At 34.9% G+C, this 15,565-nt stretch overlaps 1 protein-coding gene and 1 pseudogene across 4 annotated transcripts in view; one reads left to right on the forward strand and one right to left on the reverse strand.

Annotated features, from left to right (window-relative positions):
• NOVA1 (NOVA alternative splicing regulator 1) overlaps window positions 1-13,631 on the forward strand; it is a 150,066-nt gene extending 136,435 nt beyond the window's left edge. For all 4 annotated transcript variants that reach the window (XM_049612965.1, XM_049612967.1, XM_049612966.1 and 1 more), the window contains one exon: window positions 10,559-13,631. In XM_049612965.1, coding sequence (XP_049468922.1) covers window positions 10,559-11,563 — 1,005 coding nt within the window. In that variant the 3' untranslated portion in view covers window positions 11,564-13,631. The remainder of the gene's footprint in view (window positions 1-10,558) is intronic.
• Window positions 2,732-3,454, reverse strand: LOC125909054 (60S ribosomal protein L21-like; annotated as a pseudogene).
• Window positions 13,632-15,565: the final 1,934 nt, after the last annotated feature.

Consider the following 15,565-nt stretch of genomic DNA (forward strand, 5'->3'; position numbering starts at 1 on the left):
GTTAAACTTTATTTTCCTTTAGAAATTTCATGGGGATTATCATTCAGTTTTTGTCTTCTTCCAAGGATACACAAAAAGAGGTGTATTGTCTGTCATTCTCTCTCATATCTTGTATCCACAAGGGGAAATAGAGTATGGCTCTTTGAAAGAAGATATAAAATGAAGTATAAACTTTTAATTATTCTGAGGTAAAAATGTAATTACTTGAACCAAGGCAAAGAGGTAGGAGGTAATTGCACCAGTTATGAATTGTGATTATGACTCAGTAGAAACTGTCATTTGAGTCATGTTATTAATTGATCCAGTTCATCACATAATCAAGGAAATGCTAATATATTTGTATTCTGGACTTTTAGAACCAATCTGACTATATTTTGATGGCTAAGGAAGCCTAGCCACAAAACCTTAGTGGGTAAGGGGTAACAAACTATGAAGTATCATAGGAAAAACATAATATATATCAATAAACATTTAAGAAAAGGCATATAGTGCATATTTAATCATTTAGTTCTTATAATGTTAGTGATTTTTTTCTCAAGTTTTTATTTAAATTTCAGTTGTTAACATACAGTGTAATATTAGTTTTAGGTATACAATATGGTGATTCATCACTTCCATACAGCTTGCTTATTACAGCAAGTACATGCCTTAATCCCCATCACCTGTTTCACCCAACGTCCCCTCTGGTAACCATCAGTTTGTTCTCTATAGTTAAGAGTCTGTTTCTTGGTTTGCCTCCCTATCTCTTTTTTTTTTCCCTTTGCTTGTTTGTTTTATTTCTTAAATTCTGTATATGAGTGAAATCATATGGTATTTGTCCTTCTGACTTATTTTGCTTAGTGTAATACTCACTAGCTCCATCCGTGTCGTTGCAAATGGCAAGATTTCATTCTTTTTGATGGCTGAATACCTATAATACATCTTCTATATCCATTCATCAGTTGATGGACACTTGGGCTGTTTCCATAATTTGGCTATTGTAGATAATGTTGTTATGAACATAGAGGTGCATGTATCCCTTTGAATTAGTATTTTCGTATTCTTTGGGTAAATAGTAGTGCAATTGCTGGATTGTAGGGTAGTTCTATTTTTAACTTCTTGAGGAACCTCCATACTGTTTTCTACAGTGGCTGCACAAGTTTTCATTACCACCAACAGTGCAAAAGGATTCCCCTTTCTCCTCTTTCTCGCCAACACCTATTGTTTCTTGTGTTGTTGATTTTAACCATTCTAACCAGGTGTGAGGTTATCTTTCTTTTTTTCTTAAGTTTATTTATTTATTTTGAGAGAGAGAGAGACAGAGATCATGAGCGGGAGAGGGGCAGAGAGAGAGGGAGAGAGAGAATCCCAAGCAGACTGCACTGTCAGCGAAGAGCTTGACACAGGGCCCGATCTCAGGAACCTGAGATCATCACCTGAGCCAAAATCAAGAGTCAGATGCTTGACCAACTGAGCTACCCAGGAACCCTGAGGTGATATTTCATTGTAGTTTTGATTTGTATTTCCCTGATGATCAAAGATGTTGAGCATCTTTTCAGGTGTCTGTTGACCATCTGTGTTTTTTCTTTGGAAAATTGTCTGTTTATGTCTTCTGTCCATTTTTTTAAATTGGAATTGAGTTTTATGAGTTATTTATATATTTTGGATACTAACCTTTTATCAGGTTAGTATAACCAGGTTAGTATATTTGCCATTTGCAAATACCTTCTCCCATTCTGTAGTTTGCCTTACAGTTTTGTCGATTGTTCTCCTTACCATGCAGAAGCTTTTTATTTTGATGAGGTCCCAGTAGTTTATTTTGGTTTTGTTTCCCTTGCCTCCAGAGACATACCTAGAAATAAAGTGCTACAGCCAATGTCAGAGAACACAGTGCCTGTGTTCTTCTGTATGATTTACATGGTTTCTTACCTCACATTTAGGTCATTAATCCATTTTTAACATAAAATGTAAAAAAGTGGTTTTTTACTTAACTGTAAAAAAGTGGTCCAGTTTTTTTTGCATGTTGATGTCCACTTTTTGGAACACCATTTGTATAAAGTACCAAAACTGAAACAGGAAGAAATAGAAAACTTGAATAGACCAATAACCAGCAAAGAAATTGAATCAGTATAATAAAAAAATAAATAAATAAGAACCTCCCAACAAACAGAAATCCAAGGCCAGATGGCTTCACAGGCATAGTCTACCAAGCATATAAAGAAGAGTTAATACCTGTTCTTAAACTATTCTAAAAATAGAAAAGGAAAAAAAACTTACATACATTCATTCTATGAAGTCAGCATTACTCTGATACCAAAACCAGATAAAAACTCCACTAAAAAAGAAAACTACAATCCCATATCTCTGATGAACATAGATGAAAAATCCTCCACAAAATACTAGCAAACCAAATCCAACAATACATTAAAAAATCATTTAACTGCGATCAAGTGAGATTTATTCCTGGGATGTAAGTGTGGTTCAATATTTGCAAATCAATCAATGTGATACACCACATTAATAAAAGAAAGGATAAGAACCATATGATCATTTCATCGGATGCAGAAAAAGCATTTGACACAGTACAACATCCATTCATAATGTTAGTAACCATAAATCTATGAGTGTCACTGATTTCAGTAATTTTGTAAGATTAAAACATCTATGCATTTATCTTTTTGTGTATTTTAGTATGTTTGCCATATAATCTTTGAATATTTTTTTAGTCTTGAGGTATTTTTTTTCACACTTATCATCCCATGAAATGACAGGGAATGGGTTCCAGCAGCTCAGGCTCCTTTCCATTGGTTCTCAAAAAGTGTGATTCTCTGGGTGAGACAGGCTGGCACTTCAGGTGAACCCAAGTACCTTTCTCTTTGACTACCTTCTTTTTCTTACCATTTTTCTTCATGCACTTCAGGAAGCTATCTCGGCTCTTTGAGTGGTTTATATGCTCAATATGTACATTAATTCTCTTGGCAAGGATCTTGCCCTTGTTTGTGCACAACAGTGCCAACAGTACGTGGGTAACATTGTAGACTCTTCCAGTTTTGCCATGGTAACATTTGTGGGGAATTCCTTATAGAACAGTGCCCATTCCCTTGATGTCCATAATGTCACCTTTCTTGTAGATTCACATGTATGTGGCCAAAGGAACAATTCCATGTTTTCTAAAAGTTCTAGAGAACACATAACGAGCACTTCTCCTCTTTCCCTTTGTGTTGATCATTTTGGTGAATTACTAATATATGATGGTTCCAGTTGAAAGGATAATCTTTGAATTTTGGATTTTAGAGGTGGTAAAGTTATTCTTGTTTTAAGAACCGGATGTCTTATTTTTACACACACACATACACACATACACACAATTGCATGGCCATGATGGAATCTTTTAAATAGTTTATTGTTTGGTTCTTATTAATCTATATTTTACTTTTTGGTTTTATCTTTTAAACAGTTATCCAACTGATCATGTCAATTAAGTGCAAATAATCCAAAACTAAATAAGATAATGGCTTTCTGGAAAATATAATTTTGTGAGAGAGATAAATATCTGTTGCATGCTAATATAAGCCAGCATAGAATAAGTAACATAATAAGAAATACAGAGAAGTATTTGACACTTCTTTAGAGAACCAGGATTGAGTTTACAAGCGCTATTGCATTTGAACTGCTCTTACAGGACATATAAGATTTAAGGAGGCGAAAATATGCATTCTCAAGTAAAGAACAGTGTGGGAATATAGGTATATAACATTTCAGTCAGTTGGGACAAATGAATAAACAATAAGCAAAGACATGGAAAAACAATGAATATAGAGTATATCCAAGAATTAGAAGGTAAAGTTTGGATTCAGCATAGCATACCAGTCTTAAAAGAAGCATTTCAGAGAGAAAAAAAAATCAATAGTGCATAACAGGATGTAGACATCTAGGGAGCAAGAAAAGGCACAGATGGCTCCTGGGTTTCAAACCTGGTGTTGGTAGTGGTGGGGAAAAAGAGGGTGAAGATATCTAAGAAAAGACAGCATGGCATTTACAGTGATACTATGCATGTTTATGAAAACTGTATTGCCTTTGATTTGATTATCAAAAGTGAGAAGATTAAACAGACTACTAGAAAGTTAGAAGAGTTGCTTTTTTTTATTTCACTATTTTGTATTCATGTAGCAATCCTGTACATATTTTGTCAAATCTACACTTTTCAGAAGGCAGTTATTAATCGGTATAAAATCTATAATCAAAGGAAAAGATGTTTTCAGTTTACTTTAGTCACCAATTCAAGATAGATCCCCAAATGACACATGCATCTTCATTGGACACTACTAAATGCTGCCTCAGCAGCCAAAGGTGTACATTACGGAAATGAAAGAGATTTATTCTTTTAGATCATGTAGGGTATATCTTGGTAATGTCTTGATTTTTAAAGCATCAAGACATACAACAAAATGTATTATTTCTTTTAGATAGGCAAATAATATATGATATAGTAAGAGCGTAAAAGTTTCTAATATACCAGTTGGCTTGTTCTAAATTATAGAAATCCAACTCAAAGTGGCTTAAAAAAGGGAATTACATTGATCTGGGCAGGCTTTAGACATGGTTAGATTCAGATGCCAGAATGCTGTCAGAAATTTTCTCTCTCCATTTCTGGAGTTTCCTTTTATCTCGGTTAACTTTATTTTTCAGTCAAGTCTTTTCTCTTTCCATATGGTGGCGAGATACTACTGTCAGGCTTATGCTCTGCTAGATTGGAAATACAACTATCTCTGTCCCATCAGTTTTACCAGATTCTCAGGTTAACTCTTACTGGGCCATCCTGGATCATGTTCTTAATCCCAAATCAATACCTGCCAGGGGTGTGGGAATTTTGATGTGTCAGGCTTTGTTGTGTTTCCACTGCTAGAGCATTGGAAAGTTGTCAGCCTTACCTGAAGCACATGTGCTAAGAATGAGAAAGGGTGCCTCCAAAGGAAAATGGGGTCTGTTGCCAGAAGAAGGAAGATCAGATGTTGGATGGATGAGTGAGTGAATGAATGAATGAATGAATGAAAAGTATCCACTGTTGATAGTCATTGCTTTACAAATGTAAGTCCATGCATATGTGCTATATAATATGGCAGCCCTAAATAAAATAGTACATACTATTCATTGAGATATCTTAAATTATAATGGACCTTGTTTTGCATGTATATTAAGGTATGGCTTTATGAAATAGGTAATTTTCCTGCCGTGATGATGAAATGTGACTACAGACACTCTCATTGTTTTATAAAACCATAATGAGTTACAGGTCTTATTTGGCAAAGGAGTAAATTTGTTTGTCTTAATATTTATTTTTAATCAGAAACATATCAACATTAAAACCTACCTATTTAGTGGTTTTGATACTAGATTCCAATACAGGTTCTTCTTTGGCTGCACATAGAGAAATAGTCACTCAATTACTTTTTTTTTCCCCCTGAAAAGCAGTTGATGCTAGTAAAATTAGTATAATTATATTGTTAATCTTATCTCATGTTTATTTGATAATACATAATTATAAGTCTAGGAATAGGGAAAATTTAAGTAAAGATTTTTTTCTTTAAAAACAATACTTAAGCACATGATTACTATTCAGATAGGTTTAGGTTCGAATGGGAGCTCTCCAACACAGAGATAACAGAGAGCAACCTTATGGGAATGTCTGATAATAGAGAATAGGATTCTTTTTTTAATATGAAATTTATTGTCAAATTGGTTTCCATACAACACCCAGTGCTCATCCCAACAGGTGCCCTCCTCAATACCCATCACCCACCTTCCCCTCCCTCCCACCCCCCATCAACCCTCAGTTTGTTCTCAGTTTTTAAGTCTCTTATGTTTTGGCTCCCTCCCTCTCTAACCTTTTTTTTTTTTTTTTCCTTCGCCTCCCCCATGGTCTTCTGTTAAGTTTCTCAGGATCCACATAAGAGTGAAAACATATGGTATCTGTCTTTCTCTGTATGACTTATTTCACTTGGCATAACACTCTCCCATTCCATCCACATTGCTACAAAAGGCCATATTTCATTCTTTCTCATTGCCACGTAGTATTCCGTTGTATATATAAACCACAATGTTTTTATCCATTCATCAGTTGATGGACATTTAGGCTCTTTCCACAATTTGGCTATTGTTGAGAGTGCTGCTATAAACATTAGGGTACAAGGGCCCCTATGCATCAGCACTCCTGTATCCCTTGGGTAAATTCCTAGCAGTGCAATTTCTGGGTCATAGGGTAGATCTGAGAATAGGATTCTTATAGTACAAAAAATGTGAAAGACATTTAGATAAATATAATCACTGTCTCTCAGAGGTTTTCTTACTTACTCCTTCTCCTTCCAGTTAGGCTTTGTATCTACTTTGTACTCTTCATATATACCAGCACTTTTAAGACTTCACTGCACTGTTGCATTTACACATCTTTTTTTCTACAACTAATCTATAATTTCCTTACAGGTAGGAGCACTGTCATATATATCCTTTATCTCTAACTCCCAACACAGGACCTGGGCCACTCAGTATTCCATAAAAGGTTGAATTGATGGTAGCAACTCTAGAGTATAGTTCTGAAAACTGATTTATAACTGTCAACATTATGTCTGATTTAGTTGGTATATGTTACACCAAATGACTTGTGTACTATCTAGGACCCAGCTTTATTATTATTATTGTTATTCTTAATTCTTTAGAAATAAGTATAGAGGGCATCTCGGTGGCTCAGTGGGTTCAGCATTCGACCTTGGCTCAGGTCGTGATCTCGCAGTTCGTGAGTTTGAGCCACCATCAGGCTCTGTGCTGACAGCTCAGAGCCTGGAGCCTGCTTTGGATTCTGTGTCTCCCTCTCTCTCTGCTCCTCTCCCACTCGTGCCCTATCTCTCTCTCTCTCTAAAAAGTAAACATTTAAAAAAAAGATTTAGAGATAAGTATGCATATACATATGTGAGTCAGTATTGCAAATGCTATCAATGCACAGACTTTTTCATTGGTAAATGCTATATTCCCATATCTAAGAAATAAACAAGTAGACCATCTTACATAATTTTCCACCCTCCTTTTCTCTTCCCTACCCTACCCAGTATTCAGTTGCCTGCGATCTCCAGGCTTCCATATTAGTGCCTCACTTCTTCTTGCTCTGGCCTGACACATAAAATGGCACTAGAACATTACTTTTCTGAGACACTATGCAAATGGATTAATTTTTCTTTTTGTCTCAACTTCTCATTTTCAGAGTGTGTTTCTTGTTAGTGTCCATATTAAGTGTGCAAATAGATACATACATATTTTTTAATTCTTCAAGAAAAAAAGTATAAATCTGAGAGGTTTTTTTTTAAAGGTTCCACATCTTTTAAAAATTTTATGTATGTATGTATGTATGTATGTATGTATGTATGTATTTATTTTATTTATTTATTTTGAGAGAAAGAGAGAGCATATAGGGGAGGGGTAGAGGGAGACAGGGACAGAGAGAGAAAGAATCCCAAGCAGGCTCTGCACTGTCAGCGCAGAGCCCCACGTGGGGCTCAAACTCATGAACCATGAGATCATGATCTGAGCCAAAACCAAGAGTCAGACGTTTAACTGACTGAGTCACTCAGGAGCCCCATGAGAGCTTTTTCATTTTTTTGGGCCAAAAACAAAAGTTGGGTGACATGTTCCTTTGGCTAGGCTATTCAGTATTTATATTTTTTTTATTTGGAATTTAATAATTTTTTATATTTATATTTTCCTTAATTTTTTAATTTAATTTCTAAGATCAGTAATCTTATGTAGAATTATTACTATCTAAAATTAAGGAGTGCTACTACTAATATGAATATGCAATCATTAATACTTTCTCTTAAATCATAACACACCCTTATTAAGTTATATGTGGACAGATGTAAGTTCTACCAACAAAATTTGGGGACCACATCACTATTTGATAAAATAGCCATTATGGCTGACAGTATTTTATATAAGATAATTTCAAATAGTTAAAACTAAAATCCAGGGAATAGTACTTATTACATAAAGATGACTTTATTTGTGTGTGTGTGTGTGTCTAATTTGTATTAGAAGGATATCTTTAATATAAAGATAGATGGGATGGTGTCATTTTTCAGTTCACAAAGAGACAGATATTTTGCAAGATGTTTACTTTTATGAAAAGTTTACACACCATTTCTGAACTATGCATTATTTCAGCATCTTTGGATATTGAAAAGAAAGAAAAATGACTAATGGGACAAATAAAAGAAAGGACAGACTAATGTGCAATAATGAAAGTACTTTGCACACATCTGCAAGTTCTTTTGGAAGAATAGAACAGTAAATATAGTAGAAGACTGGTGGACTGGTGTGCAGTGTAGTAGAAATTAGTATTACCTTTCCACATCTCATAGAAGCGTAAGGTGATTTTAAGATATTTTAAATTTATATATTTCATTACTTTTTATTGACAGTGTGTAGAACAGTTCCCATAGTTAAACTTTCATGTGCTCGTCTCTTCTTGGACTATAATCATGCAGGTAATTACCACGCTGGGCAAAACAAAAGTGATATTAGAATTTAAGCTAATTGAAGAACAGTTCTTTTGAAAGTTTTGGTTAATTAATATATTTTTCTTTGCAAAAATTGTGTTAAAACATAAAAATTATGTTAAAACACTACATTTTGCCAGTATATAAATGTTTTCAACTGTATAAAAAATGTTCTGATTTTGAAAAGAAGTACTTATTTGTAAAATATCATATTTAACATTCACATATTTAAACCTTAAAAGTACATTTTCTCAATACTTCATGTGCACAGTAAAATAGAAGGATGATTCTAATTCATCTTTGTAATTAATATAAGGGGTAATCATGGTTTAACTTTCTAATTATAATACTAACATACTATATAGCATTTCAAACATATGTTTCTATAAAAAAGGTCTGTGAACAAAATTAACAAATTAACATGTTTTAAAAAATTATTTCTCTGTCTACCTCTTGAAATCCAATGCACTTAATCGGGGATATGAAGGATATATTTGATATTTCTAAACAATGTTTCTAGACAGTTTAGGTTGTTTCCATTTAAAATGAAATTATTTTACACACAAACTGGAATGAAACAAAATCCTGTTCCTATCAGTTGTAGGTGTGGAAAAGAAAAGTTGTGCGTGAATGTACATGTGTGTTAATACATGTAAACATATTTATGAGATGACCCAGTCTGGAATTTGAATTTATACTTTCACTGCCTGCTACCTTCAAGAGCAAAATTGCATGGCTGTTATTTCTTTAAAATATTTGTCTTAAAGAGAGCATGGCAATACTTGCTAAAAACTAGCTGGTGAAATATTTCATAGAATATCTCAACTAATTCCTGTTCATTTTTCAATAAATTATTTCAACCTGCCCATTTTAATATCTAGAACGGGGAAGGCGGTTCCTTTAGCGCTTTGTCAGCGACACAGCACTCACAGTCTCTGACCTACCCAAGGAGTCATAAAACAACACCATGGGGATCTTTGTGCCACCAAAATAAAAATTTTAATATTTATATTTTAATTTCAGGGGTTATGGTAACTACCCTACTGATTTTATACTTTCTATAATAGTATTTGATTGTACTTAAATAAATCAAACTAGGCTGGGTTTCGTGGGTGGATGTTTCAATACAAATTAGCTAAAATGCCTATACTTCATATGGTCACATTGGATCATTGTAAATATTCATGTGACTCCAGTAATTTTTCAGTCACCTTTGATAATATGGTTGTAAGCCCTATTTTTTAAAATGTAGCTATTACTGCCAGAAAGAAAAGTATCTAACTAAAATAGTCATTTTACAAATTTAAGTAGAACAGCCAGGTAATATTCTCAAATAGCCTTCAAGACCTACCTCAAAGTGACTGAAATTTTTTATATTAATTATTTAGAAATATTTGTTATTTTTATAGTTATATGTTGTGTGTCAGTTTAGGTGAAAAATCAAAATACTACTAGTAATTATTGATTTCAGAAAATATTAGTCATGAAACAAGTAAATTTTGAATAACACAAAAATTACTAGGTGATAAGGAACATGAAATTAATTTTTTGAATGGACTCAAGCTAGAACTTTACTACTTTTATCTTTACTAACTTTGCATCATAATCCTGCACTCTTTGTTTTTATATGTTTTAGACCAAAGGTATTCTTAAAGCTACAATAGGTGAAGAATATCCACATTATTTTTATTTTGAAGCTATATAAAAATGTTACCATTGATGTATAGTTATGATACCCTCTTTTTAAAACATACTAATTTCTTAGAAGTTGTACTGCAAAATGCAACAAATCTCAAGGAAAATTCTGTTTAGTAATTTTAAACTGAAAATTGCATTTTCTTTTAAAAATTCTGATTTTACAAGCTAAGTGTATTAAAATGTGATAAAAGTCACTTTAGAAGTTGTGCTATTTCTGTCTTTCATAAATTATGTTTAAATTAATTTTCACTTATTTTACTTTTGCTAGGATAGCAAAGTAATATAATGTATATGCGCAAAACAGAAGTATTATTTATACGTATTTTTTTTAATTACAGGTAAAGATTATAGTTCCCAACAGCACAGCAGGTCTGATAATAGGGAAGGGAGGTGCTACTGTGAAGGCTATAATGGAGCAGTCAGGGGCTTGGGTGCAGCTTTCCCAGAAACCTGATGGGATCAACTTGCAAGAGAGGGTTGTCACTGTGAGTGGAGAACCTGAACAAAACCGAAAAGCTGTTGAACTTATCATCCAGAAGATACAAGAGGATCCACAGAGTGGCAGCTGTCTCAATATCAGTTATGCCAATGTTACAGGTCCAGTGGCAAATTCCAATCCAACCGGATCTCCTTATGCAAACACTGCTGAAGTGTTACCAACCGCTGCAGCAGCCGCAGGGCTATTAGGACATGCTAACCTTGCTGGCGTTGCAGCCTTTCCAGCAGTTTTATCTGGCTTCACAGGCAATGACCTGGTGGCCATCACCTCTGCACTTAATACTTTAGCCAGCTACGGATATAATCTCAACACATTAGGTTTAGGTCTCAGTCAAGCGGCAGCAACAGGGGCCTTGGCTGCAGCAGCTGCCAGTGCCAACCCAGCAGCAGCAGCAGCCAATTTGTTGGCCACCTATGCCAGTGAAGCCTCAGCCAGTGGCAGCACAGCTGGTGGTACGGCGGGGACATTTGCATTAGGTAGCCTGGCTGCTGCTACTGCTGCAACCAATGGATATTTTGGAGCTGCTTCTCCCCTAGCTGCCAGTGCCATTCTAGGAACAGAAAAATCCACAGATGGATCAAAGGATGTAGTTGAAATAGCAGTGCCAGAAAACTTAGTTGGTGCAATACTTGGCAAAGGAGGGAAAACATTAGTGGAATACCAGGAGTTGACTGGTGCAAGGATACAGATCTCCAAAAAAGGAGAATTCGTACCTGGCACAAGGAATCGGAAGGTAACCATTACTGGAACACCAGCTGCAACACAGGCTGCTCAGTATTTAATTACACAAAGGATCACATATGAGCAAGGAGTTCGGGCTGCCAATCCTCAGAAAGTGGGTTGAGTGCCCCGATTGTACATCAGATTGTTTTAACCCCTCCTTTACCCCATTTTCAAGAAGGATGTACTGTACTTTGCAGAAGTGAAGTTTTTCTGTTATTAATATATAATTATGCAAATGAATGCGACTATGTTGACAATGTGTATATGTAAATAATATGTGTTTTACCAGATGTTTCATAGAAAGAATTTTTTCTTGATCTGTTTTGTTCTCTATACTTTGCTTGTGTATATTTGTCAGAGGTGTTTCTAGTGTAAGATTTAAGCCTGCCATTTTACCAGCATTATTGTAGTTTAATGATTGAATGTAGACAGGGATATGCGTATAGTTTTCAGTATTAGTTCTAGATAACACTAAATTAACTACTGTTAGGTTGAGTATGGTGGGTCAGTGACCTAAAATGGAGTGAGGCCAAAGCACTGTCATGTAAGTCTTACTTCCTGCTTAGGGCACAGTGAAGTAGGAAACAATATTTTGAAAATAAGTTTTAAATTTAAAATGATCAAAAAGCAATATAGTTGCATAAAAGCACTGTAAAATATTTAAAAGGTTAAAACTGTGGAAAATTATATTGGTAAGTTTACAGATCAATAAAAGCACCTGTTCTCCATCTGAACTAGACAATGGAAATAATGCTGCATGCTGGCCATGGCCCATTCTTCATCATTTGTAAGTTCAACAAAAGTTCTCACATGGAGTCCCACCTCTTCAGAGGTTTGTACATTTGTTTTTAAGCACTGAATTCACTACTGATCCCATCGCCTGGCCAGTAGAACAGTCATTACTCCATTAACATCCTCACTGTTTAGACACATAACTGTGGTACAGTGTATTGGAAATTTTATAAACAAAAGTGAAAGTGCCAACAAATTATTGATAGCTGATAATGTTTCATTATCTGCAACTGCTTGATAAGTATGTTGCATTTTAAGAGCTTATAATTGTGTATAATTTGTTAACACTAGAAACCTATTAGTATTGTGAATGTAGATTTTACTGTGAAGCTATCTGTGATTTAGCTGTTTGCTCCCATGATGGAGTCTTTGCAGCATGGCGCTAGCAGCCAATGCAGTTTCTAATACTCGGTAATTTGCATGTTTTGTGGAGCATTTTTATGTCACCAACCAGACAGTATTTCCTGCATGCTTATTTAGAAGAGGCAGTTTATCTTGAGAGGTAGTGTGATCTACCTTTGTCAGGCTTTTTGACAGGTCATTTCAAAGTAAGCCTTTGTTCCCAAGACCCAACAACTGTCACCCTCTTCTGTACCTCTCCTGAGTGCCAACTGTCCAGGCCATTTGACACACCATCTGTTAACCTCTGAGTTTGCCCACTCAAGGCCACTCATAGGGGCATCCATCCCCAAGCACCTCCTCATGCTGTGCATGCAGTCTTAAATTCAATGGACAAAAATAAAATGCTGGCTACCTCTGGATCATCTGGCTGAGCAACTGAATTACAAAAGAGAATTACTTCCATCTCAACTTCAACCCATTGATTACGTCCATCCTAGCAAGCTAAATGGCATCCCAGCTGCTCCTTTCTGTGCAACCAATTAAAGAACAATGAGTGTGATGCTCCATGTCTGAATTTCGTCCAGCCTCTCTCTGAACTGTGATCTTTGTCCTCATGAACTTTCCCTTTTGTTCATTGAACTATATGGACTCTTCATTTCATATTGATTTACTGTGCAATTTACTTTTGGACATTGAGAACTTGAAATTATTTCCTGATCCCTTCCCCTTCCACTATTAATAATTCATTTCTGTCAAACTGTAAGAGTAGATTCATTTTTTTTTTTAGTTTTTAACATTGGACTGTTATTTCATTTTAGAGTTCTCTATCTCTAAATATTTATTTAGAGAATGATTTTAAAAGGGAATGATATGCTTGTTTAAATGAAAGAGAAAAGCTGTAGTAAACTGTGTTAATTGGTAATGACTATTTATCGTCGATACTCTGTAGCTGTGTAAGTTTTGACAAATAGTGTATCTCGTGGAATCAGTGGTTAGCATTGCCGCTATTATATTTACTCATTTTATCATTATAAATGTGCTTAGTTCATCATGTAGCATCACTTGTCTCCCGTCTCATTTTTTCCTTGCATGTCACAAGTCTCAGATCATTTATAATACATTAACAGTAAATAATATCTATGTAAATTTCTTTCACCATGCTGTCTCAGAGTCAGCAGTGAACAAAGGCGAAGATTGGGGCCCCACTTAGTTGAAAAAGAGAAAGGAAGTGATCTAGGATGTGTATTAGAAGCATTTCAAATGTTGGGTCTTTAAAATGTTTTGTTCAGTCTTAGCAAATTTTCAACCTTTTATTTCAAAATTCCAGTAGTCCACTGTGGAGCCCATGCATTTCATCTGGAATTAATGTTACTTTGAAGCCAAACCATTTAAACAATTATGTGTATTTTATTAGCTAGTGTTACTGAAAATGCACTCAGTTCAATTTCAATTGTAAATGGGAATTATAAACTTTTGCTAGTTGGCATGGTTATATGTTAGTTAAAACTGAAAGCTAAATTGAAGATATTTACATTTTAATTTATGGTAACAGATAAGGGTTTGTGTGCATTATGTGTAAATCAGCTTCATGCTGTCTAAAAAGTTATTCTCTGAAATTTATAGACCATGTAGAATTGATTTGTGATGTGATGCTTTAATTTACTGCAAGAAAATTAGTATGGCTTCATACTGCCACAGGTAGGCATGTAACAATGGCTGTTCAGCTATACTGATCCAAAATGGAGAAAACTGATGATACAAGGGCCAAACATCTTATGAAATGCAACTATTTATAGACTTGTTTTGCTATAGGGAGGCTGGTGAACATGCTGAATACGAATTACCTCAGTTCTGCAGCTTTCTATGTCTTTTTAATGCATTCTGTTTCAGGGTCACTTTCAATCAATATTTCATTTACTTACTGAGATTGAATGGGCGCTCTGAGACACAGTGTGCTGTTTATCATACAGATTGGACACCTCATTCTAGATCCAAGATCTTTTCCTCAACACTGGGAGCTGTCCTTTCAGCACCACAAAATTACTGCTTGAAGTTGCATTGCAGTTTTTATTTTTTTTCCTTTATCACTGGGAGCTTTTCTTTCAGCACCACAACATTGCACCTAGACTTTTTAAACGGCTGCCTTCCTCTTTGCACTGAAGACCAATTTCGTCTGCACTTCCAGTTATTGCTATTACCTGTAGGACTTTCAATCCTACTTCACCTCACCCACCCCACTCCTGAAACAGTTAAATGTATCTATTTCTGTGGAAGTCATTTTCTCATTGAATGATCAGAAACAAAGATAAATTCTAACCTGTAACGGCTCATTTCGACTCATTGCTTACAATAGATCTAAGCTCTTTTTTCTGCTTATTCGACTCCTTCCAGCTTCCCATCACATCTGTAACAAACTTTTAAAATTATATTGCCACACCACCATGCACAGCCTACCTGCACAGTAGAGATAGATTATTCCATCGTATTCAGATGGTTAACAGAGGTTAGCAAGTCCTGTATTATATATTTATATCGCTTTCTAAGAAAGTGCATATTAATGTTTACTTTAAGAATGTGTAAATGGTGCTATCAAGAATCTGATAAATTTTATCCCAGTTTTTTGTGTACCACTTCTAATGTATGAGATTTATTTTTCTATTGGAAAAAAATAAACAGTATGAAAGCATTAAATTGGTAGATTTTAGTAATTTAACAATGAATGGAATCCCTATGTTACAGGCCCTATCTTTCCTTGGAAATTTTAATGGTGGTAATAGGTTTCAACAAAGGTACTGATAATCACATTTTTTTAATCCATTCTTATATTGCATTCTTAATTCACGTGCTGATTCCTCACTGAGTCCTTAAGTAAATTTTACTTACTGTAAGTCTTCTCCAAGAAGGGAATTTTTGCTTTCCAAGGCAGCAATTGAAAGAAATGAAAATATAATTTAATACTATTTACATCACAGACACGATTTGAGACCAG

This window comes from Panthera uncia (genome assembly GCF_023721935.1).
Source record: "Panthera uncia isolate 11264 chromosome B3 unlocalized genomic scaffold, Puncia_PCG_1.0 HiC_scaffold_1, whole genome shotgun sequence".
NCBI lineage: Eukaryota > Metazoa > Chordata > Mammalia > Carnivora > Felidae > Panthera > Panthera uncia.